The sequence below is a fragment of the Zeus faber genome, assembly GCF_960531495.2.
Source record: "Zeus faber genome assembly, chromosome: 6".
Lineage (NCBI taxonomy): Eukaryota > Metazoa > Chordata > Actinopteri > Zeiformes > Zeidae > Zeus > Zeus faber.
In genome coordinates this window covers 28,364,782-28,391,203 of record NC_137201.1, presented here as the reverse complement: position 1 = coordinate 28,391,203, position 26,422 = coordinate 28,364,782, and the positions used below count along the sequence as shown (strand labels likewise).

The window sequence follows — 26,422 nt, the reverse complement described above, 5'->3', positions numbered from 1 at the left end:
TACCGGAATTTTCCCCAAAATTAGAGGGGGAGAGTGAGGGGGGGGGGATTTACGGAAAGATTTTTACGGAACATCGACGCCGGCTCCCGTTCCCACATGACGCCAGTAAAGAACGTTGCCGGTAGATGAACGGCTTTCAGTGCAAGCGGGACAGGGGCTTATGAGTTTGGTGTTCGTCTCAGATTTGTGTGTGTGTGTGTGTGTGTGTGTGTGTGTGTGTGTGTGCGCGCGCGCGCGCGCTCTCATCACTTCACGGTTGTTTGTGTCGACGCGATTGTGCTGGTGCTCAATCTGGTCATGTGTGTTGCGCTGGAAACACACCAGTTTCTGTGTATCGCAGATAAATTAGTTGCACGCCTTTCAGAGCTGTCAGCGTGGCGGCGGAACAGAGGCCGCCTTGTTGTTCTTCGCTGCTAAACGCCATTATCTCCATGTGCAAAGTGGGCGTGCGTTCCAGACCTTCCTGCCTCGCTGCGTCTGTGCGTGAGGGCTTTGCATGTTTACACGCCTGACGCCGGATGAGCTGGCAGCCGACGCAGCCTCCGCCAGCCGAGCGGTGATGGATCCTCACGCCGGATGTGGGATCTCGGCTCCGGCCCCAGCCAACACCGAGGTGAAACGCTAAACTTCCCCGTGGTGGTCGGTGCCAAACGCTGCATCGGTTTTCCGTTCCCTCGCCTCTCCCTCCCAGGCCTCTATCAGCCACCCCCGGCCCTCCATCAGCCAATCCTGGCCCTCCGTCAGCCCCCCGAGCCCTCCATCAGTCCCCGTCCCCGTGCCCCCCCAGCCCTCCGTCAGCCGCCCCCCAGGCCTCCATCAGCCCTCCATCAACCCCCTCCACGCCCCAGCCATCCGTCAGCCCTCCCAGACCCCTCCCCCCCAGCTCTCCATCAGCCTCCCCCACCCCAGCCCTCCATCAGCCCTCCATCATCCCTCCATCAGCCCTGCCCGGCCGTCCTTCCTGCCTGCCTGCCCCCAGAGGATGTCATGGGACGCGGAGAGGAAGCCAAATTTAACCACAACAGTTCACATGACCACTAAACAAACGCTGACATTCAGGAATGGACAAAGAGGACTTCCTCAAAGCCCGATGACAGTGTTCGCAGCGACTTCGTTTTTTTTTTTTCTTGCTATAATTTGGTTAAGGGGAAAGAAATATATTTTTATCCAAATTAAGTCAATACATTGAGCGTACACGATAATTTCTCACTCATATGAAGGAAAATACTGAGTATTACTATTATGTGGTAATAATCAAGTAGAACCACCAGTAGAACGACAGAAGGAAATTATACTGATCATTTAATATATTGTGTGTTTCTTAGGGAGAGATTGAATGGTGCACTCAATAAATATGATGTTAATATTTGTTGTCATTACTTCATAAGAACCCTTTAACACCAAAATGCCTTTGATTATAGATTTACTTCTTTAATCTTGTATTATCTAAATATGTTCCAATGAATTCCAACAAATACTGGATTTGTATGGGTCAAATATGTCACTTTCCATAGGCCTTTGGCTTTGTATTTTCATACTTTTTTGCCTTTTAATGGTCATTAATTTATCAGGTTACCAGATGTACTGGTGCTCTAAAAAGACATAAACTTGCGTGTGGATAAAAAAATGTTCTCCCAAGGAGCATTAAATCAAACACTTGATATGTATGTTTTTAATAATTTGATGATAAATACAGTTGGCGCACCGCAACATGCGAGTTGAGTTCAAACAAGTGGTTTCAGGCTATCTAGACTGTTCAAAACATTCAAATAGTGGTACAATTTTTGGTTCATAGAATAAACCAATGCATAAACAACATGAACAGCAGCAGTAAATGACTTGACATATAATTATAGTCAAGTAAAAGAAAAATGTAGTAAAACATTGTAAAACCTTATTTTTTATCATGTTACAAAAAATTATTGTAATACATCGAACTCAGGTACAAATCACTAGTTACGATAAAATGTCATTTTCACATGTACAGAGGCGAAAATTGAATTATTTGGTAACCAACAGCAACGCAGATGCTTCATCATGTGATCACAAGAACGTAATCGTGCACTAGCGTCTGTCTCTGCGTGCGTAGGCTTTTTTCATGGCACGCCGTTGTTCTTCCTCCATCCAACAGCGTCAGGAGAACGTCAGCAGCGGCAGAAGCTCGGTTTCTTCAGCTGGCGACGGCAATAAAGGCAACATCCACCCCATCCCTGTGACTAATACATGGAAATAGCGTTGGAAATTGGCAGTTTTCCTGTCACAGACAATATTTTAAACTAAACCTAAACCGAAGCCCGCCCTTGGGGAATGTTTTTTAAGGATGGCATTTGGGTCCGTCATCAAACTCTTATTTACTTGACCCCTGACCCCCGGGGGTGACTTCCCTGGCCCTTGCAGGCATAACAGCCCTCATTTGAAGTGGCCCACTTGTGGAACTCCCGGCAGACCATTGATGTTGTAAAAATTCCTGCATCTCCTGGTAAACACCGTAGGGTTGGACCTAGTGCTCAGAGGAAGTTGAAAAGGTCGCCAGGGCTTGCGGAGCAGAGGCCTCTCACACACCTGATAAGAAGCAGATTACGGCCTCATTCCCCGGAGGGAAGGGGGGCGGGGGTGATGTTGGTGACCTTTCAACCCCCTTGCAAACTGGCTGACGACCACACAGCAAGACACCCAAACTGTCCCCTCTAACATTTGGTGACATTTGCATTTTCTTCTTGCTGTCATGTAGGTAAATATATTGTAAATGGTGGCGTGATATACGCGCTACGTCTGTGGGATAGGTCCACAAGCAATCTATCAGCCTTGAAACCAGTGGTGGAAAGTAACGGATTACTTTCAAGTCTATTTACAACTTGGATACAAAGGTACTTTACCAGACATTTGAATTTCACTTTATGGGACTTTATACTATCGCTTAACAACAATTCAAAGCAAATGTCTGACTTTTTATTTCACTATCATTATCTGTGATGCATTTACTATTTACTTTTTACTTAATGAGTTTTTAATGCAAACAATGCAGTCAGTTGGTAGAAAAGGTTAACCTTTACAACTAACAAATTAATGCCTCAGGGTGCATTAAGTATGGAATAAAATATGTAACAAAATACATTAAATACACACAGTAGGCAAAATAAGAGAAACACCTAGTAAAGTACATCAATATCAGGGACCTAATAAGTGTTACCCTCACCCTCCTGGAATTCTGGCGTTAGAGCCCTGGAATGTGTGTCGCGGGGTATTGCACTGTTCTTGAATAGAAGAAGCCTTCAGGTCTTTGAGAGATGAAGGCGGTGGAACGCTGTGCACCCTTCACTCCAGAACTTCCCATAAAGGTTTAGTGATGTTCAGATCAGGTGGGAGACCATTGCAGGAGGTCGCCAGGATTCTAGAGATCATGGGAGTTTGTAGTCGCTCTTGTGTTGAGGCATTATCATCCTGGAATATGGGAGAACATCATGAGGGAACAGGGCTTGAACTCAAAGTCCTTGGCTGTTATACGACCGTGCAGAGAAAATATTGGACCCATATTGTATTGACTCCTCCAAGATGACACACAATGCTTAACAGTTGGCAACGGACATTGTAGCTTGGAGGCATCCTTTGGATTATTCCTTAAGGGTCACAGTGTAGTGTTTTTTAAACCAAGTGTATGCAACGTAGAACATTGACTTTTGATACAACCCAATGACCCAATCACGATACTCTGGAAGAGTTTCCCTTCTTTTTTTATTATTATATGTTTTTAAGCTGTGCTGTCAGCACGCTGGGCATACAACACAGGGTATTTGTTTTCCATTGCATCTAGGACAGAATTAGTCTGCAAGTGGAGTTCAACTTCTCAACGTGCAATTCAACTCTTTATTCATTCTTTAATCATCAAGAACTGCTGCAACAACTCTGTCCTGTGGACGACCTGTAGGACGACAAGAGCACAGCTTTTTGTTACACAGAACCACCACCAATCCTCCACTTTGGAGAACGATCTAACTATGTTTAGGTCTATAAAAAACGAATCATCATTACAACTCCAAGAGTGCGAGAATCACCAGGGGTACGACAAATAAACATAGAACCATTCAACATTTACATGGAGAAACGAAAACATGGAAACATCAGATGAGAACGTATTGACAAAACAGAGTTAATTAAGTCACAGCAATTCGACACGTGGCCTCTTCCTGTCATAGTTATGGCAGTAAATGATGGAGGGAAGGAGAGGGATGTAATCAGGAGGGTGTTCGGGGGTGTGTTTAAAGCAGGTGCTGGTGGTGTGTGTGTGCCTGTGATGAGTCCACCTGTAGGTGTGTGTGTGTGTGTGTGTGAGTGTGTGTGTGTGTGTGTGTGTGTGTATGTGTGTGTGTGTGTGTGTGTGTGTGTGTGTGTGTGTGTGTGTGTGTGTGTGTGTGTGTGTGTGTGTGTGTGTGTGTGTGTGTGTGTGTGTGTGTTTCTACCGGTGAGTGCACGGACTTGTCCCAATTAGTTCTGGTGTATGGCATTGGAAATATATCGTAGTGCCTCCAAGCATCGGAAAAGGCCGCCCAGCCGTGCAGACCCTCCACGACTGCAGGAAAGCCCCGAGCATCCTGCCCTGCAGCCACAGAAGACCTCCGAGTCCCCGGAGAAGCCGGCAACCCATGGAGCAACACCCAAGCGTGGCCCCCGAGGAACATAAACCAGCCCCAGAGAGTGCAAGGAGACCCTGCACCCCTGAAGTGCATACATACAACCCACCCCCACATACAGGCATAAGATGCAACCGCAGGCACAGAACCTGGGCTGCGAATGCCAGGCATGGACCACAGGCCCGGAGCGCGGTCCCTAGCCGGCAGACTGTCACCCCGCCCGAATCACCCACTCTGCAAGGCAAGCCAGCAGGGCCCCCGCCGGGTCGCACCAGGTACAAGCCACCAGGACCCGAGCCCAGACGCTAGGGGCCCACCTGGCCACTCCAGGGCGGACAGATGAGTTTCCAAAGGACAGCCCTGCCAAAGATTGCACCATTGTGAAGCTCACAACATGTAGTTGTTGTTGAGACTGGGTCATTGAGGTGGCGACTGGATTCTGTCGTAATGTTTGAGGCTGTAGCTTGTTTACTGATGGTATTCATACGTGCACATAATTATAAGACAGACTGAAAGGACTTCCCCCACCACAGAAAAGCGCATAAAACACAGGCCCCCAGTATGCTTTAAACTGGAGAAAGTCACAAATCAAAATACAGAGTTGATCAGGAGTGAAGGCTTGGCACTTTGTTGCCATGACAACAGAATAGATTTGGATGTACTTCAGTTACACTCGAGGGGGAGAAAGACCATGACATATACACAATTTCATGGCCACACAGCAATATGCTGCATAATTCCTGCGGGGCTAAATTGTCTCGCTGCGCTTCTTTGCAGAGATCAGAGCACATGGCCAGCGACAGTAGAGCGACCTCTGACCTCGGGGAGATTCTGTTTCCCAGGGCGGATGTTTGCTGACAGGAGGACATTGAAGTGACGAATGGCCTGTCTACTGTACTCACCAGACAACTCTGCTTTTCTAAGGCTGTGCTCTGGTTCTCTGTGTCGCATTCGCAGACATTCAGAAGCCCAGAGCCAAACTGTAAGAAGCGGCATGTTAAAAAAAGACTCGTGTTGTGATCTAATCTGCCCATAGTCGTCATGGAGCCAACTTCCTCTTCCCTAGCCTCCTGTGAAATGATCTAAGACTATGAAAGTCAAACAACTGACTCAACATGGCATCATTGCTAAATCAAGAAGCCAGCGGAAGCTGGGATTGGTGGTGTGTGTGTGTGTGTGTGTGTGTGTGCGCGTGTGTGTGTGTGTGTGTGTGTGTGTGTGTGTGCATCGGTTGTAGTTGTGAGGAACTAAAATATTAATGGTGTGTAAAGAGGCATGAGCTCCCGTACGTAACTTTTACCTGTTCGTGCTGTGTCTGAGCATGGAAATGGAAACAAAATAGTTTGTGTCCCAAAGCATTATGGATATCTTAATCAGCTTCCATTGTTCAATTTGAAACACACAACTGATGAAGTTCAGGTCCTTGAATCTTATTCAACTTATACAGTTATAAACCTTTGTTTCATCACCTCCGTTTTGGGGGGCTTGGTGGGCGGAGGTGATAGGAGATTAATGATCATTGAGTCATGCTCATGAACTTTAAGAACTTAAAGAAGGTCTTCTAGTGGTATCAAACTTTTTATTATTATTATTATTATTTAACCTGTGCTGTCAGCATGCTGGGCATACAACACAGAGTATTTGTGCCATTGCATCTAGGACAGAGTTCTACATCTCACCCTGCAATGCACCTCTTTATTAATTCTTTAATCATCAAGAACTGCTGCAACAACTCTGTCCTGTGGACGACCTGTAGGACGACAAGAGCACAGCTTTATGTTACACAGAACCACCAACAACCCCCCTCTTTGGAGAACAATCTCACCATGTTTTGGTCTGTAAACAACTAACTACTCACTACTCCAAGAGGGGGAGAATCACCACAGGTGAGACAAATAAACATAGAACTAAACATGTACAAGGAAAAACGTAAACATGAAAACATCCAATGACAACATGTGTTGATAAAACAGAGTTTATTAAGTCCAAGAAAGGTGCACCCACCACCCATGAGCCGATGCCCGCCATGCCACAGCCGGCCAGACGTCCCACCCAGCCACAAGCACCCATCCACATAACCTGGGGGGACACCGGGGTGCCCGCAAACCCGAGGCCTATTGTGCGGTGTATGTACTGGGTTTGAGTTCTGACACTGGGAGAGATAGGCGAAGCACAACCAGACCAACACAGAGGTGCAGTAGGCCGGGCAGCGGCCAAGCGGACCCCACCCTGGACCTGGCTGTGCCCCAGTGAGCCCCCCCGCCAAATGAAATAGAAACCTCAAGGTGGCCAGGTTGTACAGTAAATATAAGTGTTATCGTCATTAAACCATGAAACCATTTTGTATGCCTGTTAATAAGTTCCTACTTGTAAGCCTGCTATTACTTGTCATAGTAAACATAGATTTGCTCTTCGAGGGGTAGTTGACAGTGAGAGGGAAGAGGGTTTGACCAGAACAAATGGAAACCAAGTGTTGGCCACTCATCTAATGACATCATGTGGTGGGAGCAGGCAACTGTTACACCAGGGGTCTGGTGTCCCATTATCGAAACATATAAAATGTTTTTTTAAATCATTTGACTTTTCAGTGATTTGATCCTCTACACTTGTCATGTTTCATTTTCAATTCCTGTTTTAGATCCACTCGTTGTTTTCTAAACCCCTTTTTTATTTTGTTTGTGTAAATATCTAAATGGGAACAAATGGGTCCATTCATCCCAGAGATTATAATAGGATCCTACTCCGGCTTTATAGGGGATCATGTGCTTATGGGAAGTTGCATAATACAGACTGGTTTACAATGGCTGAAGTGATACAGCATTCTGTATGTGTGTGTGCGTGTGTGAATGCTTACTGTAGATATTAGTGTGATTTATTGTGTGAGAGAAATAGAGGGACCGTCCGTGTGAGTTTGTGAATTTGTGCTTGTGTATATTAGCAGAAGTGGTTAATATTGCGTGAGAATAATTATAAACTTACGTCTCTACATTTGTACATTTCCAGACGTAGCTGGAGTTTTGTTGAAATAGAGGTTGTAAATTTGCTTACTTTTGTGCATGTATATGTATTAATGAAAGTATTTGGTGTGTGTGTCAGGGAAGACAATGCAAACATGTGTGTGTATGTTGTGACAAATTAGGCTTACGTGAATGGTGCCATGCCATTGTTCAGACGGCCCGTAATAAACCCCAATCGTCCAAAATATGTCCCATTGGAGATGGATGACACCCTAACCCTTACCATCTCTATCATTAAACGTAAACTTAACCATCTCTAACCTTGAATCTGAACTTAACCATCTCTAACCTTAAACCTAAACTTAACCATCTCTAACCTTGAATCTGAACTTAGCCATCTCTAACCTTAAACCTAAACTTAACCATCTCTAACCTTAAACCTAAACGTAACCATCTCTAACCTTAAACTTAAACGTAACCATTTCTAACATAAAACCTAAACTTGACCATCTCTAAAATGAAAAGTAAACTTAACCATCTTGAACCTTAAACATAAATTTAACCATCTCTAACATCAACCCTAAACTTAAACATCTCGATAATTAGACCCAAGCTTAACCATCTCTAACCTTAAACCTAACCCTAATCATCTCCAACCTTAAGCCTAAATTTAATCATCACTAACCTTTAACCTTAACTTAACAATCTCAAACTTTAAACCGAAGCTTAACAATCTCAAACCTTAAACCTAAATTGAACCATCTCTTACATTTAACCTAAACTTAAGCATCTCTAACATTAAACCTAAATTATCAATCTCGAACTTTGAAGATTAACTTAACAATCTCCAACTTTAAACGTAAACTTAACAATCTCTTATCTTGAACCTAGATTTAAAAATATTTTTACCTTAAACCACAACATAACCCATCTCTAACCTTAAACCTAAACTTATCTATTTCTAACCCTAACCCTAACCCTAACCCTAGCCTGATACCTAAACTTAACAATCTCTTACTTTGAACCTAAACTTAACCACCTCTAACCTTTAACCTAAACTTAACCATCTTTAACCTTAAACCTAAACTTAACCATCTCTAACCTTGAACCTATACTGAACAAGTTCTAACCTTATACCCAAACATAACCATATCTAACCTTTAACCTAAACTTAACTATCTCTAACCTTAAACCTAACCACTGGGCACACACACCATCGTCTGACCAGCGATGGACACTCGTCACCAGGTCCCCGGGCGCGTCCACGAATGCTGCCCACTGCTCCTGGCTGCCCCCCCGGAGGAAGGAGAAGCCAGGATGGTTAAACGCAGAGGCCACATTTCACCAGCCACCACCCAAAGCACGTGTGTGCGTGCATGTGTTGTAATGTGCTTTGTGACAAATAAAGATTGTTGTTAAACGTAACCATTTCTAAACTTAAACATCTCTAACGTGAAACCTAAACTGAACCAGTTCTAAACTTATACCTAAACATAACCATATCTAAACGTAAACCTAAACTTAACTATCTCTAACCTTGAACCTAAACTTAACCATTTCTAAACTTATACCTAAACATAACCATCTCTAACCTTAAACATAAACTTAAACATTTCTAACCATTAACCTAAACTGAGCCGTCTCTAACCTTAAACATAAACTTAAACATTTCTAACCATTAACCTAAACTGAGCCATCTCTAACCTTAAACCAAATCTTAACCCTAACCCTTATTCTAACCCTAACCCTAATCCTAACCCTAAGCCTAGCCCTAACCCTAACCCTAACCCTAACCCTTACCCAAACCCTAACACTAGCCCTAGCATTAACACTAACCCTAACCATAAACCTAACCTTAACCGTAACCCTAACCCTAACCTAAACCTAACCGTAAACCTAACCCTAACCCTAACTTTTATTAACTGTAACCCTAACCCTAAACCTAACCTTAACCCTAACCCTAACCCTAACTAACCCAAACTCTAACAGGAGCCTTAACCATAACCCTAACCCTAACCATAAACCTAACCCTAACCACAACCCTAACCCTAACCTAACCATAACCCTAATCCTATCCCTAACCCGAACTCTAACAGTAACCGTAACCGTAAACCTAAACCTCACCCTAACCCTAGCCTAGCCCTAGCCCTAACCCTAACACTAGCACCTAACCTTACTCCTAACCCTAACCCTAACCCCGAGCCCTAACTCTAACCCTAACCCGAGGCCAAACCCAACCCTAACCCTTATCCAAACCCTTAACCCTAACCCTAACCCTAACCCTAACACCAACCCTTACTCTAACTCATTGCTCTGCTGCCTCAAAGCAAGAAGGTCCTGGGTTCAATTCTCACCTGTGGCGCTGTTGGAACCGTGCTCCGGCGGGTTATTTTCTAATTTAGGAGCCTTTCTGTTTGCATGTTCACAGGGGGGTTTTCTCCATCTAACAACAGTAAGGACCCCCAGCAAAAACATGCACACATCATGTCATCATGTCTGAGCAGCAATAGACATTTGAAACCAGGTCCCCGGGCGCATCAACAAATGCTGCCCACTGCTCCTGGCTGCCCCCCCGGAAGGAAGGACAAGCCAGGATGGGTCAAATGCAGAGGCCACATTTCACCAGCCACCACCCAAAGCATGTGCATGTGTCTATGTGTTGTAGTGTGGTGTGTCATGTGACAAATAAAGATTCTTCTTCTTCTTCTTCTTCTTCTTCTTCTTCTTCTCTAACCTTTAACCTAATCGAAACCTTTCCTATGCCTCAACTTAACCATCTCGATCCTTTAATCTAAACTTAATCATTTCTAACCTTATACCCAAACATAACCATATCTAACCTAAATCATTTACTTAACCATCTCTAGCCTTAAACCTTAAACCTACAGAATCTCATGCACCCGACCATTTCTGGGGGTAATAACACAAAATAATATGAAAACAAAAAAGAGACAAAGAACAAACAGCAGTAGGCCTACGCTGTGAAGCAACTCAGCACTGTGCTCAAAAGTCTCTGGTTCTTATGGAATTAAAGTTCGTGGGACCCCTCCATCTCCAAGAGTAACCATGGACGAGTAAATATTATTGGTTCAGAATCGAGCTCACCATTGAAAAGGATTCTGTGAAGACAGAGCGATTGAAACACTCGCCGCTCTGACTCATTTTGTCGCTATGCGCTGCAAACCATTATCACATCAAGGGTTGTGTTGTGCACACACACCATCTGTAAAGTCAAAGATTTATTACAGTCATCGCCAGAAGCCTGGCAAACTTTTTAAATTCCAAACCAGTTTCACTCACGGTTGGCGTGGTTACAAATCAAATCAATACAAGGCAGGTCGAGCCTAATTCTTCACAGAGCAGTCGAGACGGGAAACAGATCCACAGATGCAGATAGAGTCTCGGTTCCACTTGATAGTCACTAAAATGTAACTTCTGCTTCATCCTGGGAACCCCGACCTTTTTTTGGAATAATGACAGTACCGATTAAAAATAAAATGTATCTTTTTAAAATGAGGGAAAACGCCATGGCTTCCCCGCTGTGAGCTTTGGCCAGAAAATGATAGTTTTTAAATTATTTTAGATTATCAATGTAAATATAATTTATTACTGTTTATTCAGATCCAAACTGGTGTTTTATGTTTTGTTTTGTATAATGTTGCTACCATTTTTTTATTTTTTTTACTGTTTGTTCTGAACTTAGTGAGTGTAATGGAAAACCAGAGTCAAATTCCATGTAGGTGTAACCGTACTTGGCCAATAAGGTCGGATTTTGATGCTTATTCAGATTCTAAAACGGGAAAATTCACACAAAGTGCGTGAGTGAGTGATGTGATGTGATCAAAAGTTATGGAAAGGACACCCCTCCACACACACACACACACACGCACGCACGCACGCGCGCACACACACACACACACACACACACACACACCCAGGACCTACCTTGAATGATGTCATCTCCAGGCGCACATGTATAATTCAGCGTCCTGCACAGCGAGAAGGTCATGCCTCTCCGTGTGCGTCTTCGTCTTACCTAACAGGCGTAAAAAAATCACTCATGGCTTTTTAATGATCCGCTGCTTTTGGTGACAGGCGGCACGGCAGAGGCCCCACGCTGGGTCCGGTCTGCACCAAAACGCTCCTGAGCTGGGGGAGTGGCGGCCTGGAGGGGCGATGGGGAGGCAGTGGGCAGAGAAACGCAAGAGTTTGATGGAAAGAGAAAGACAGAGGAACTGAAAGAACGATATAATAGTGGGTCAGTGTTTGGGACGTGAGGTTAAAAACATCCACTAATTTACTAATGTTAAAGAATAAAGACAAGGCAAATATGTTTTGACAGCATGATAAATATGAATTTTCACATTTTTATTCTCTCCACTCATTATCAATATACATTAGAGCTTATTGTGCGTAATCACTGGGTGTCATGACATTTCACTGCATGATTCAATGTATGACCGTATGTTTACGTATGTGACAAATAACCTCGTGAATCTTGAATCTTGAATGTAATTTGGCCATGCTGCGACCCACATGGCATTGATCTGCGACCCACCAGTGGGGTCTCGACCTGTCGTTTGGAAACTGTTGTGCAAAATGGCAGATTTGTATTGGTCAGGTGAATGATTCATGTGAGGTACTTTGAGGATGTGATGGGGGAGCAGAAGGAGGAGCTGATGAGCTGATGAGTCAGAATTCACATGTAAGACTTGCAGAGTAGCCTAAGACGGAGGATTGGAGTTTGTGTTCTACATCCTGTTGTTGGGAATTCTTACTAATCTGCTGTAAGACTCGGTGATGTGCTTTTCCTGTGTACTGGAAGAGTGTGTGTGTGTGTGTGTGTGTGTGTGTGTGTGTGTGTGTGTGTGTGTGTGTGTGCGGTTGCTGTATTCTCTGGGTGTTTTCTACTGTTGTTACTTGCCACTTAAGGAACAATTAAAGCACAGTTTGTTGACGTGCACTTCCTCTTCTAGCGCACCTTACATAAGCTCCTCAAACTGGCCAAGGGGATTCTCCCACATCACATTACACAAAACTTTTCTATGAGATCAGCAACTTCGTAGAATTTATCTTTGTTGAAAATTTTTAAAATATTTTCCCTACCGAGGCTGGGTAACAAGTTACGCGTACTCGTCGATATGTGATGAAGTAATTAATTTGAAGTAATTTACTCCAATATGTTATAAAAGCATGTAAGAATTTTTATTTGAAGCACATCAAATGTTCTTGCGAAATAACGAATATTGTTTTTCTTTTTGGTTTGGACATATCTTTTCATGTCAAATCGTGTTAGTATTTTACCATGGATCCAGTTACCATGGTAACTGCTTTTTCAGATTTGCCACTTTGGATAAGAAAAACTGTTATTTTTTGGGGGGTAATAATGGACGTATTGAATGCTATAGTTGTTATATTGTTCTCCGCAGCTCTTTCAGTAGTTCCCAACTGGCGATGATGGTGAAGAGGGATCACGATGTTCTGAGTCAGTACATCGCGACCCCTCTACACCATCGTGCCTGAACACCTGCCAAGTCACCTGGAAGCGTCCAGCTCCCTTGTTCTCATTCCACAACCCACCGTCACCTTTTCTGACCAAGGTAATCAAACTGGAGCCTTAGGGATCGGCGGTAGACTATGCAACGATTAACGCACAAAGTGATCATCCCCACAATGTAAGGGGGATTGTGTCGCTGATTGATCCATAAAGTCATCGTTCCATAGAGAATGATGTCACAGTTCAGAGTGTTACATAACTGGGAGATTGATTTACAAGTTGTACTTGGACTTGTAAACCACTTAAAATTGAAATGGGAATAATGTTTGAGCTAGAGACCTGGAATTATGAGAACAATTTTAATATCAGACAGTTTTTGTCTAATTCCCCCTTGTTATGATAGAAAGCAATGTTGCACGCCTGAGCTGTTTGCTGCCTGGCAGCCTCCGAGCTCCTGGACACATGTGTTTTGCTTTTGGTATGGCCCGGGAATGGTGCAGAAGAGGTGGGTGGAGGGTTTTTCTTTCCCAAGGGAACAACCCTCTCTTTACCAGATCATTGCCAATGCCTCTGATGGGAAGCAGACATGTTGAAAGGCAGACTGTGGTCTACATTATCGGCCTGTGGGACCAGAAGGATGAAGGCTTGGCTCCTTTGCCCTACGGTGTGTGAGTCAGAGGCCTCATGAGCAGGTTCACATGAGAAAAAATAAATAAATTAAAGGCTTCAATAGCAATGTTGGCAGAAGATATGTGAAAATATGTGGTACATATCATCTTATCATCTGCCTTGAACTGATGGTATAACTTTAAAATGTCTACGTGGACAGGTACCAGCATGCATAAAAGGTCAAGGCTACTGCGGTTGCCGCAGCAAATCCCGGGTGTGGAAGGAGTTTGGAGAGGGCTTGAAGAATGACTTTTTGGTGGCGTCACATATGTTCGGGAAAACTCCAACCTTGACTGAGGAAGGACCATTGCAAGTAGGAACGCTGAGGAACTCATGGTGTTGAAGAGAGAGCTAAGCAATAAAGCAAAGCTCTCAATTTACTGGTCAATATACATGTTAGCCACAAGCATTGGGTAGGGACCAAAAACAATTGATTGAATGAGTGGTTAGGGTTAGCCATGAGTTTTTCTTGGGCAGGGTGACTGGAGTGACTCTCCTTAATATAGGCAGGAGCTCAGTGCTGTGGGGGTCCATCACATTGAGAGGAGCCAGTTTAATGATTTAGGGAGGCGGTAAGGGTGTATTGGTGGGATCCCCTGTTTGTGGGTGTTTTAGACACATCCGACTGGGAGGAGACTCTGTGGCAGACCCGGGAAGCGCTGGAGGCATCACGTCTCCCGACGGGCATGGGAACGCCCTGGGGGGGCGGTTCTGGAGGAAGTGGCGAGGGAAAGCCCAAAGGGATGTCTGGGCTGCTCTGCTTGCTCTGTTGTCACCAAGCCTGTTTCCGGAGGTGGAAGGAAAAGTGACAGCAAGTGCTTCATTTCCCTGACCGAAAAAGTAACCTGAAATGCAACTGAAGTAATGACCAAATTGTCAACTAACGGAGAAACAACAATGACACCATCGTCTTACTTTTCGTCGAGGCGTGTGGCCGTATTTCTTTAAAATTGTTGTCATTACTTCATCCACATTTACTTCAGACTTTTCAATGATGAAGAAGGAGTGTGTAATAATGGATGAAAGGAGCTTGGTTGTCTGTTCTGAGGCTCAGCAGGGATCTCACTCAGTATCAATATTAATCTACTGTTTTCTCATGTATACTTAAGGTGCCGCCCTGTTTAGTCATTGTGCCTGTGTGCTTGTTGTGTATGTGTGTGTGTGTGTGTGTGTTTGTGGGGCGTTCTTTTCTGTAACTTTTTATCACATCACGTCACTCACTCATGCTCTTACTTTGTCTATTTGTGTCTTGTAAGTAATTGCCAATTTATTTATATGTTTGTTTGTGTTTTTGACTATCTGTATTTGTGTGTGTCTGTATGTGTGTATCTAGCGTATCTGTATATGCATGTGTATTTTTGTGTGTGCGGGAGAGAATTGTCCTAGGTATCTAGTTGTGTGTATGTGTTTTGTTTTAATGTGAGTATTTATGTGTGGAGCACCTTCAGGTGCATCTACAGTGTCTTTGTGTGTTTGGGTGTTTTTATTTTGGTGTGTTTGTGTTTTTATGTGTCCGTGCATGTGTGTGTGTATTTTTTTGTGCGTCTCAACAGTAACTGGCAAAATTCACAAAAATGGGGAAAAATAGGATGTCCTAGAACTGAAAGAACCATAATGTAACGCAACTGTGTTCCTGTTTATTTGATGTATACTGTATATATACAGTATTTCTGCTTGTATTATATGTGGACTTTGAACGCTATATATATAAAATGCGTGCTGCTGAGTGTGTGTCTTTGTGTTTGTGTGTGTGTATGTGTGTGTGTGTGTGTGTGTGTGTGTGTGTGTGTGTGTGTGTGTGTGTGTGTGTGTGTGTGTGTGTGTGTTTGTGTGTGCGTGTGTGTGTGACTTGACTTTGTATTTATTTATGTTTATTTATCTGACTCCCATACACACACACAGATCTTCACACACAGCTTTAGGGATGTGTGAAGTGGCATCGGAGGTGCGATGCGCTCCAGGCGAGATACTATTCCTAGACCTCCATTGTCAGCGCTTCTGTCACTCTTTTTTTGGCTAACCGGAGACGCAGCCGCCTACCTGCCACTTCGCCCATACGTGCGATTTCAGCAGGAGGGTCCCGAAAATCAGAAGGTGGTTTTCAGTGTGAACGCTGACACAAAAGCGTGTGTGTGCTTGCATGTGTGTGTGTGAGTATTGTGTTGGGCTGTCAGTCGACCAACATGGCAATGAATTCTCAACTGTTTGGGCTTTTTCACAGGATGAGGGAAAGGAAAAGCCGATCCTGGAACCCAAAATTTGTGGTGTTCTCACCCAGAGAAGCTTGATCTGCGTTTTCTTCATTTACTCCCTTCAGGTGACAGCGATCAGATTTTTCAAAACTTTATAAATGTACTGCAGCCTTTGCTAACTATATCCTGATGCCCAGGAACTCGTTCTACTGTTCTTCTGCCGAGAACACCTGGACATTCCACTGAAGTCCACTTCAATGATCGTACACTTAACCCTCTCGTCTGAGTCAGTGGACAGAATGTTGATGGTGCTAGGCTCTCTCTAGAAAAGGTTCGAAAATATGGTATTGATTAAGTTATTCAATAGGGGACAATGTATTTTTTGCAGTGCCAAAAATCTATACACATACCGCATAGGCGGATCTTGACACTATGGGCCCCTGGGCACAGACACCTTCTAAGGCCCTTCCGTCAAGCTCAACATCCTGCTCTCCACTCTCATCAGCAAATGTTTTGCATTTCTTTCTCCGGTGGTTGTCATGTCTGTAAATAATGCTAATCCCTGTCAAAAAGGTTTCTCTGCGTAGCCACAAAATCACATGGATCATATGGAGGATTGGAGGGCCCTAACTGCAGCATTAAGCTGTATATCACTATCATTATTTTCTTTAGATGAGCTTGTAATCTCTGATATTTCCAGGCATATTACTGACATTGTCATTTGACTGTCCGTAGCAGTTTGCCTAGTTCGTCTAATCCCAGCTCTTGCACCAGTGAGACAACTCAGTAATCTAAGCTTTCCCATATAGATAGGCAGGTAGGAAAGTAGGTAGGAATATTAGTGATCGGCTCAAATCCTAAAAAACTTTCAACTACAAGGCCCATTTTGCCTACAAAAACCTTTGTAAACAAGGTTTGTTTGACCGACAAAACCATATATTGGTTTGGTCAGGGACCTCTAAAGGCCTGCACGGCCCCAAAATCAATTGTATGGCCACACAGTTGCTCGTCTGGAGTGAGGCCCATGCTTTCTCACTCGGCTGTATTCAGACAGATCAGGCGTGGGAAAACATTTTGGGATCTTCATAAACCATAACTTTACATTAGAGGCCTTAGACAATGCCGTGCACAGCCAAACCTTTGACAGTGCCATGGTGAGACCTGCAACGTAAATGTTTTGGCTATTCCATTGGGAATTTCCTTGTTGTTGATATGAATGACTAGGCCTTTTGTCTGTGGGACAACAATTGTAAAGTTAGTAACAGCATCATCATGCATCAGGGTCTGATTTAGGGGCCTGCCTGAGCTCTTGGGCCCCTGAATCTGTTCCCGGTTGGCTCATTGGGTCAATCATCAATGGTATAGCGCTGCAAATAGATGCAAAGAAGTTAAGAAAACAAGTGGTACCAGCTTGCTGTGGAACAAGTGGATATTGTCAAGGTCCCTCAATTTGATACGCCTTAGGTCACAGACCCCTTTTGATAAGATTTTGTCCCTGGGACCCCAGTCTGAGAACATTTTTATTATTAGATATTATTTACTCCAAACTTCCACACCTGTCTATGCTATTATTAGGGAGATAACAGTGAAACTACAATCATTATTGTACATTATTGTACATTTTACGTCTTGTAAGTGAAATAATGGTGAAGTTTAACTATCAATCATTTTTCTGGGGACCCCCAGGAACCTCTTGAAGGACCCGTGGGGGTCACACATTGAGAACCACTTAGCTACAGAATGCACAATGTGGTGGAGGTCCACATACCCATGATGGCTAAAGGGCAGAGCAGTGTCTTTAGAGCCATTGAGGTTCCAAGGACTTTTCCTTAAGGCCTTGGGGTATGTTATGACCTCACCTCAATATGTAAAAAAAATCCTTAATTTACACATTCATTCATTGAGGATAACTGGGTTCAGACTATTTAAGTTTTACAAACCATATAAGTATTAAACAAAATACTCTTTGACGACCGTATTAGCTGTAATTAGCTCCTCGCTCAGTAGAAGGAGCCGGTCTTTACAGGAACCTTTCCACTCTTCGCCAGTCGCAGCTTGAAAAAAGTATCTCATCATCCCTGCAGAATACAACGGGGCATTAAAAAGCCACATCAGAGGCATTCCCGAGCCGTTCGGGCTTCCTGGTTGTGCTAAACCAGTCCGCTCGGGGTTGGAGTTTTGGCCGTCAGAATATAACACGTGGCTGCCATGTTTTCCTGCAGTTTAATGTGCAAAGGAGCCGAAAATATCACAGTCGCCAAGACGTGTCTGACTTGATATCAACTCTTTGAACAAGTGAAATAAAAATACTTCTGATAGAGTGGTGACATTTTTTACTTTTTATTGCCAAGAAAGTTATTTTCAACATTATGCATCAGTAACTTTATATTTATTTTTATTTGGGAGAGGAGAGGTTCTTGTGCATAAAACTGATTATAAATTAAATTGTTGTTGTTTCTTAAGTAGCAGTCAGACTTTACAAATGACAGTACTGACAGTCTGTTTATTTAGTTTATTTTAGAGAGCACAGAGAGGCTCTCTAAAGTCTCACCTGCTTTGGCTATAAATAAATGCACACTTCTGGGCAGAAGAAGAAAAGCCCAGAGTTAAAAAAAAAATATATATATATATAAAAAACATAAAACTACAACTGGATAGCGATCTGAAAGCCTGTTAATGTGTAAGGGGAGAGACAGGGGAGGCAGCAAGGGAGGGGGGCGGTGATTCCATCCTCTCTCTCTTTTTTTATTTCATCCAAACGAACAAAAAAATTATCCTTAAGGGAAGTTTTGAAGCCTCCTGCAGGATGACGTAAGACAGACATAAAGACATGTGTGTGTGTGTGTGTATGTGTGTGTGTGTGTGTGTGTGTGTGTGTGTGTGTGTGTGTGTGTATGTGTGTGTGTGTGTGTGTGTGTGTGTGTGTGTGTGTGTGTGTGTGAGGGGGGGGATCACAAAGTAGGCCACGGGTTCAGAACGGGGTGAACTGAGACTGCACTGTACTACTACACATGAGAGGGCTCAGGGAATTAAAACTCCTACAGATTCAGACTCCTCCATGACCGTAAGTCATATCTAATGATAGTCTATAACATTGAAACTATGATCAAAAACATTATACATCATTACATCATTAAAATATTCTCTAATGTAAATTGAATAATGGTGAAGTTCAACAGTTAACCATTTTGCTGTGGACCCCCTGGTAACCTCTTGAAGGACCCCTGGAGGTCCTCGAGCCCCACATTAAGAACCACTGCCGTAAACAACTCTTTAGATCTCAATTCCATTTTTTTAAATTAGACTTTTTATGTCATTTTATTTGGTTGTTCATATACATTTTTTATGTTTTTGATCTATCTATCTTGAATTGCATGAATTGCACTGCTGCCTCACAGCAAGAAGGTCCTGGGTTCGATTCCCACCTGGGGCGCTGTTGGCACCGTGCTCGGGCGGGTTATCTCCCAAATAGGAGCCCTTCTGTGTGGAGTTTGCATGTTCTCCCCGTGCTCACATGGGGTTTCCTCCACCTCCAAACATGGAGACATCATCGTCTGACCAGCGATGGACACTCGTCACCAGGTCCCCGGGCGCGTCCACAAATGCTGCCCACTGCTCCTGGCTGCCCCCCCTGGAGGAAGGACAAGCCAGGATGGGTGAAACGCAGAGGCCACATTTCACCAGCCACCACCCAAAGCGTGTGTGTGTTGTGGTGTGTTGCGTGATAATTAAAGATTCTTCTTCTAATTAATAACAATAAACTAAATACAGTCATCTAAGCACACTTTGCCCAATGTTTGCCCAGTCTTAACTTATTCAAGTTAAATGGGGAGAATATTTTCTTTTGTCAATGTGCATTACAATAACATAATAAAACATTGTAGAATATTACAAAAATGCACAGGGAGCATATTACAATACTGAATTTTAAATACAAGAAAGGGAATTTTAAAATATAAATATGAGTGTTTATTCTTGTATACACTGTGCAAATTGCGAAGACTTGACGCGAACAATGCTGTTAATCTAAAGTTTCATTTGTTTGTTACACGTTCACATTTATTCTACATTTTTAGTTATTTATAGGAATAAAGAAGTGGTGTGTTCAAGTTTGACAAGTTGCGCAGCTTGGTTACTGTTAAGTGTCAAATACAACGTTTTTATGCTCAGATTTTGCAGCCTTGCGAGAGATTTTAATAATTACTCTGAAATAAAAGACTGAGGAAAAATCGTAATTGTGGAAAAATAAAAATAAATGTATGCGGAGTTCACATTCAATTCTCAACGTGTGTGTGTGTGTGGGGGGGGGGGCGTATCAAATTGTCTCAGGCCGGATCTGGCCCCTGGCCGGTACTTTGAGACCCCTGATTTAGACACTTCCTGTCCGAGGGTTGAACTTGTTCGAGCCCAACACTCATTGCGACACAAACACTCACTCACACACATACACATAAATTCACACACACAGAAATACACACACACAGAAATACACACACACAGAATTAAACACACACGTAAATTCACACACACAGAAATACACACACACAGAAATACACACACACAGAATTAAACACACACGTAAATTCACACACACAGAAATACACACACACAGAAATACACACACCCCGAGGGACAGATGGAAAGAGATGGAAATACAAAAACAGAAACAATAAACACCCGTACTGTAGAACATGTTTAATACTTTACCACTGCATTTGCCCTATTTGGCTTGTTTTGCTGCACCCAAAACATTGTGTAACTATGCATTGAAGTTCCTGAACTTGTTGAGAACGAATGAAGTCTTTTAAAACACAAGCAAGGTTACAAACTGGGTTTTTTTTTTTGTTCCTTCTTCAAGTTTTTGAACGAAACTTTAAGAAGTGTTGCTGATGTCCCACACATTGGCCAGTTCTGTAGAAAACTTTTATTCAATTTTTGCTTCTCCCATCCATTGCGGTTATTAATGTTGCGCAATCTTTCACCAAGCGAGTTTTCGGGGAAAATAAAAAGAAAAGCGAAAAGTTTTACCAGCGCTTTTCGTTCGGCGCACAGGGTTAAGTGCAGCTGCTCTCAATTGATTGAGAAGCAACTTTGCCGAAAGTCAGTGAGTTTCAGTGAATTTCTCGGAGTGAGCCTCTCTCTCTCTCTCTCTCTCTCTCTCTCTCTCTCTCTCTGGCCTTGACACACACAAACATACTGTGGTTCCATTTTGCGGCTCAGCCTCAGACCTGCCAGTGTTTACCTGTGAGGTAACAGCGCTGACGGCTCTATTTTTAGCTCTCCTCTTTGAGGTAATGCACAGAGGGATGATTACATATTGCAGTCTTTCCTGTCTTTCATTGACAACTGATAGACTGCGTACTCGGCTCGGCGTTATATAAGATATTAGTCACCACGGCGTGATTCACTCCCTGCTTGCCCTCTGTCTCTCTCCCTGTCTTTCAACCTGTCTTCTGCTGTTTTCCTTTTCACGGCTGCCTCGCCGAGTCGTTTTGAAAATCATCTGCTCGGGGGGTGGGGGGGCGGGGGGGGCAAGTGGAGCGTTGACCCCTCTCTTGCGGCGAGCGTGGGCGGGCGAGGATTGCGGGTCAAGTCAGAGGAGCTGAGGGAGACAGATTGGACGCGAAGTCCCGTCAAAAACCACGCAGCAAACAAAGTGAGAGGTGTCGGGCGATTCCGCCGCCGATCGGATGGAGGCTGAACATCTGAAACGATGATGTGTTGTGGGGAAGGCAGGAGCCGGTGAGGGGGAGTTCTGCCGACGTTTGACCAGTTCAGTGCCGGAGAAGGAGACTTTGTTTCCAGGGCCAGACATGGTGTATGGCGATATGTCAGTAGATATTGCAGAATACTGTGGCTTGGGGATGGTGTGGTTTGAGCAGCCACACCTGACCTGGGTCTAGGTAATTGGGGGCCCAGGATCAGTGTGGCTGCATACCTGCGGCTTGTTGGTTGGTCTGACGAGCAACAGGTTAAAACCCCCATCCCCACACACACTCAGGAGAGAGGAGCCCCTGTCATGACATGCCGTCCATCTGCTCCTGGGCTTGTTCCACCTAGCCCACGCCGTACAATAAACTGTGTGTTCTCAACCGCATCGTCTGCGTCTCTGTGCCCTGGGCCCTGAAACTGCCACAAATAACAAAGGTATTCTTTGGTGAAATAAACTCTTTCAATTCAGATTCTAATTAGTCAAAAACCGTAGGACCCGGTCACACCAGCAAAATTTGGCACCACATCCAATTCATTGCTAGGCAGCCGTCATAGGCTGAGCATAGAGTTGGTGAACTTTGACATGTGAAACTGGGACGTCAACCACTAACTAAGCGTCTTTTGCAATGTTATGCACTGCAATGTTGAATGTCTTTACATTAATTTTGCAATCCAATCAGACCATCTTATATGTTATATTGAAAATAAATGCATTTAATCTATTTTAATCCCTGCATTTTATCAGGTTTTTTCAAGGCTTTTATTGGGGCTTTGCACTTCTGTAAATCAGTATTATTTATTTGACTACATTCACACAAATGTAAGAGACTAGAAGAAGGAAGTTATGCCGCTTCCTACGGACAACCTGCTGGAGCCAACTCTAGATGTACTGTGGCAAGTACTATATTTAGATATAAATAATATGTGATATTACAGTTTTTCAAAACATGTTAAAAACAAATACATGATGCACGTTTTCAAAAACAAGTTTAAACATCAAGCCTTAAAAGTTTCCTCCATTGGACTGCATTTAAGCTATGAAGTTAATAATAATGAGGACCTTTATTAATAACTTTAAATACGTTTAAAGTTGAAATATGTTTAGATATAAAGCCTGGGTTGGAAAATAAACTGTGAAAGTAATGTGGGTCAGTCACACTGACCGAGACCCGAGGCCATTTGTGTTGACCAGTGGTTGGGCACACATGCACACACACACACACACACACACACACACACACACACACACACACATTGCATTTTGGAGTACTTTCCACTCTCATGTGTCACGCCCTGTGATTGACACCCATGGCTTCCTGTGGTGGCCTAATTCTAAAAGGGTCCGAGGGCTGTGCACTTCCTTTCCATTTCGACACTTCCCTTCCGAGGGTTGAACTTGTTCGAGCACAGCACTCATTGTGCCACAAACACTTACTCACACACACAAAAAATACACACACAGAGTATTAGCTCCATCATACCCCACTGGGTCACAGTGTCAGAGAAGTTATGTGTTGAAGGGAATGTGTCAATGGGTGAGTGTATGTGTGTGCGTGTGTGTGTTTGTGTGTGTGTGTGTGTGTGTGTGTCTGTGTGTGTGTCTGTGTGTGTGTGTGTGTCTGTGTTTTGGTGTTTGTGTCTGTGTGTGTGTCTGTGTGTGTGTTTAAGTGTGTTTGCATGTAGCTTTTGAATGAATATGCATTTAAGTAAATACATTTGCGTTTGTTCATGGTTGTGGGAATGTGTGTGTTGGAGGATGTGCCTGTGTATGCTTTGTGCATGATGATTGACCTGGACAGAGAGAAAGAGAGAGAGAGAGAGAGAGAGAGAATACAGGAAACACACAGATTGACCTGATTTTTCTTTCTCTGGATGGATGTTAGATGTTTGTGTGCACTTGGATGTTTGATGTTGTGTGTTATAATGTGTTCTCGTGTGTGTGTGTGTGTGTGTGTGTGTGTGTGTGTGTGTGTGTGTGTGTGTGTGTGTGCGTGTGCAGTTTATGTGTATTGCTTGTGTATGCGAGTACAGGAGGTGGACAAACTGAGGCACTTTACTTTGAAGTAACTACATCACTATTAACAAAAGCAGCAGCAACAATGCATCACATCAGGTTGAGATCTCCCATAACAAGCTCTTTGATGTTTGAGGTTTCCAAGTAACATCAGTAAACTACTGTCAACATATAGTCTAACTGCAGGTGAAGTGAATTCTGCACAAGTGCAGAATTATTTGATACTAGTACATGCCCGTTCAAAACTTTCTAAGGTATTTCAATGGCACATGCACTGCACACATGGACACATGCACACTGTTCCATGCACACGTGCACACATGCACACTGTTGCATGCACACATGGAAGGGGCCTGCCCGTTCAAAATGGCACAGTTTTACGAAATGTAAGGACAACAAACGTGCAATAATGAATGATCAGCAAATGTAAAAATATTGGCATAGTAGAACTCAAGATTCAAGATTCAAGATTCAAGATTTTTATTCGTCACTTACATATACATACTTTCATACATATATGCAGTGAAATGTAGTGCAACGCAATGATAACACACAATATGTCCTAGGAAAAAATTCTAATAGCCCAACTAACTGACTCCTAAAACGTAATACAGTAAGTCGAATACTTATAGAATAAAATAAAAATATATAGAATAAAATAAAATACAATAAAAATAAAATGAAATAAAATGGAATGGATAGAGGGAATATGCTTATGTATATGGAATAGGCAATTATGTATATACTGATATGTGCATTAAAGTGGCATGTGGATAAAGTGAGGTAGTGTTTGGGATAATACAGCACAGTAGAACTTCAGGGGGATCAGTCGAGTCCAGGTTTCTTCGGTCAATGATTTAGTTGCGCTCATGTTAAAAAATACAAGATAGAAGTTTTCAAAAACAAGTTTGAATTTTTTTTCAAGGCTTATTGCAATTCAGCTATTCTGCTCCATGAAAAAATGCAGCTCTTCTGAAGACAAAGCGTATAATCCTCCTCCTTAAGACGAGCTTGGTGCTCTGGTTCTGTTTGTATGTGTGTGTGTATGTGTGTTTGTGTCAATGTGTGTATGTTTGTGGGTATTTGTGTTGGTTTGTTTATGTGTATTTAGCTCTGTGTGTGCGTTTTTTATATATACTGGTCTATTGATCTGGACACACACACACGCACGCACACACACACACACACACAGGCCGGTTGGCCTACATAAATGATTAGCCGTCACTGGGAATTGTTAACTCGTCGCATCTTATTTCATCGCTGTTCCTGTCCATCGCTTAAAACTATGGAAGGATGAGAAAAGCGCAGCTGTTTAAATTCATGACTGAAAAATGGGAAACGTTTACACGTGTGCTCCACGCTTTCTCTCTGTTCCTCGTCTCGGCGGGGTCTTGGTGTCGGACGTGTGTCAGGCGGTGTGCGATGGTGTTTTTTCTTTCTGGAGAAATTGTCTCTACTTTGCTGTGTAAGTTTGTCTGGAGCGCAATATATATTCGCATATATACTCACTAGTGTGCGAATATATATTTGTGAAAGATATATATGTATAAATATTTAGAAAAAAAAAAAAAAACATTCCTGCGGGCCACTTGCTATTCCTCAACACACCGCCAGGGAGCAGTAGATCTCAGTTTGGGAAGCCCTGAAATAACCAAGAACACGCAACGTTCGAGATATGAACGTGAACTGAACTGAACTGATGCTGTGGCAATGTCTCTTCAAACCAAAAATGTATTTTAAATACATAGGTGGCAAATTTTAAATTAAAATTTTACCTTAATACTATACCTTTTTTTTTTTTTTAATATTCTGTTATATCTTTTATATTCTAGAGTAATATAAGCAAGATAATATGTTATTATATATATATATATATATATATATATATATATATATATATATATATATACATATAATTTTGAAATGTATTTTTTATTTAAAAAAAAAAATCATTTTATATTTTGTATATATATTATTTTTCCCATTTGTACATGTGGCCAGAAAACTTAAACCATATAGAGTTTGGCTCAGAAAATGGATTTCTGAATGAACAGATACGTGACACTATACTTAAACTTTGGCCTCTATCTTCAGGCTTAGTATCTATCGACTCCTTGTGGCCAATGAAGAGAGTACAAGCATTTATTTATCTATCTATCTATCTATCTATCTATCTATCTATTTATCTATCTATCTATCTATTTATTTATCTATTTATCTTTCTATCTATTTATTTATTTATCTATCTATTTATCTATCTATCTATCTATCTATCTATCTATCTATCTATCTATCTATCTATTTATCTATCTATCTATCTATTTATTTATCTATTTATCTTTCTATCTATTTATTTATTTATCTATCTATTTATCTATCTATCTATCTATTTATTTATCTATTTATCTTTCTATCTATTTATTTATTTATCTATCTATCTATTTATCTATCTATTTATTTATTTATTTATTTATTTATTTATTTATTTATTTATTTGTTTGTTTGTTTGTTTGTTTGTTTGTTTGTTTGTTTATTTATGTATTTATTTATGTATTTTCTTAATTCTATTTTTACTGGATTTCAGTGGTGACCATATTAATGCAAGCTGGCCCCTTGAATACATTGGCCCCTTGAAACGGACCCTGCAAACCTGTAGGGCTTTATCGACTTTATCGCCATATGACTGCAGAAGCAGTGTGCGTTTCAGAGTTTTCTCGAGACATATGTGTGTATATATATATATATATATATAT

At 42.4% G+C, this 26,422-nt stretch overlaps 1 protein-coding gene across 1 annotated transcript in view; it reads left to right on the top strand.

The window, feature by feature from the left end:
* Positions 1-496: 496 nt before the first annotated feature.
* The window catches only part of LOC307232036 (solute carrier family 23 member 1), a gene marked incomplete at both ends in the record, with an annotated part of 98,497 nt that continues 72,571 nt past the window's right edge, over positions 497-26,422 (top strand). Inside the window, 2 exons of the mRNA XM_080002917.1 lie at positions 497-613; positions 692-854. Of these exons, the coding sequence (XP_079859043.1) occupies positions 497-613; positions 692-854 (280 nt within the window). The remainder of the gene's footprint in view (positions 614-691; positions 855-26,422) is intronic.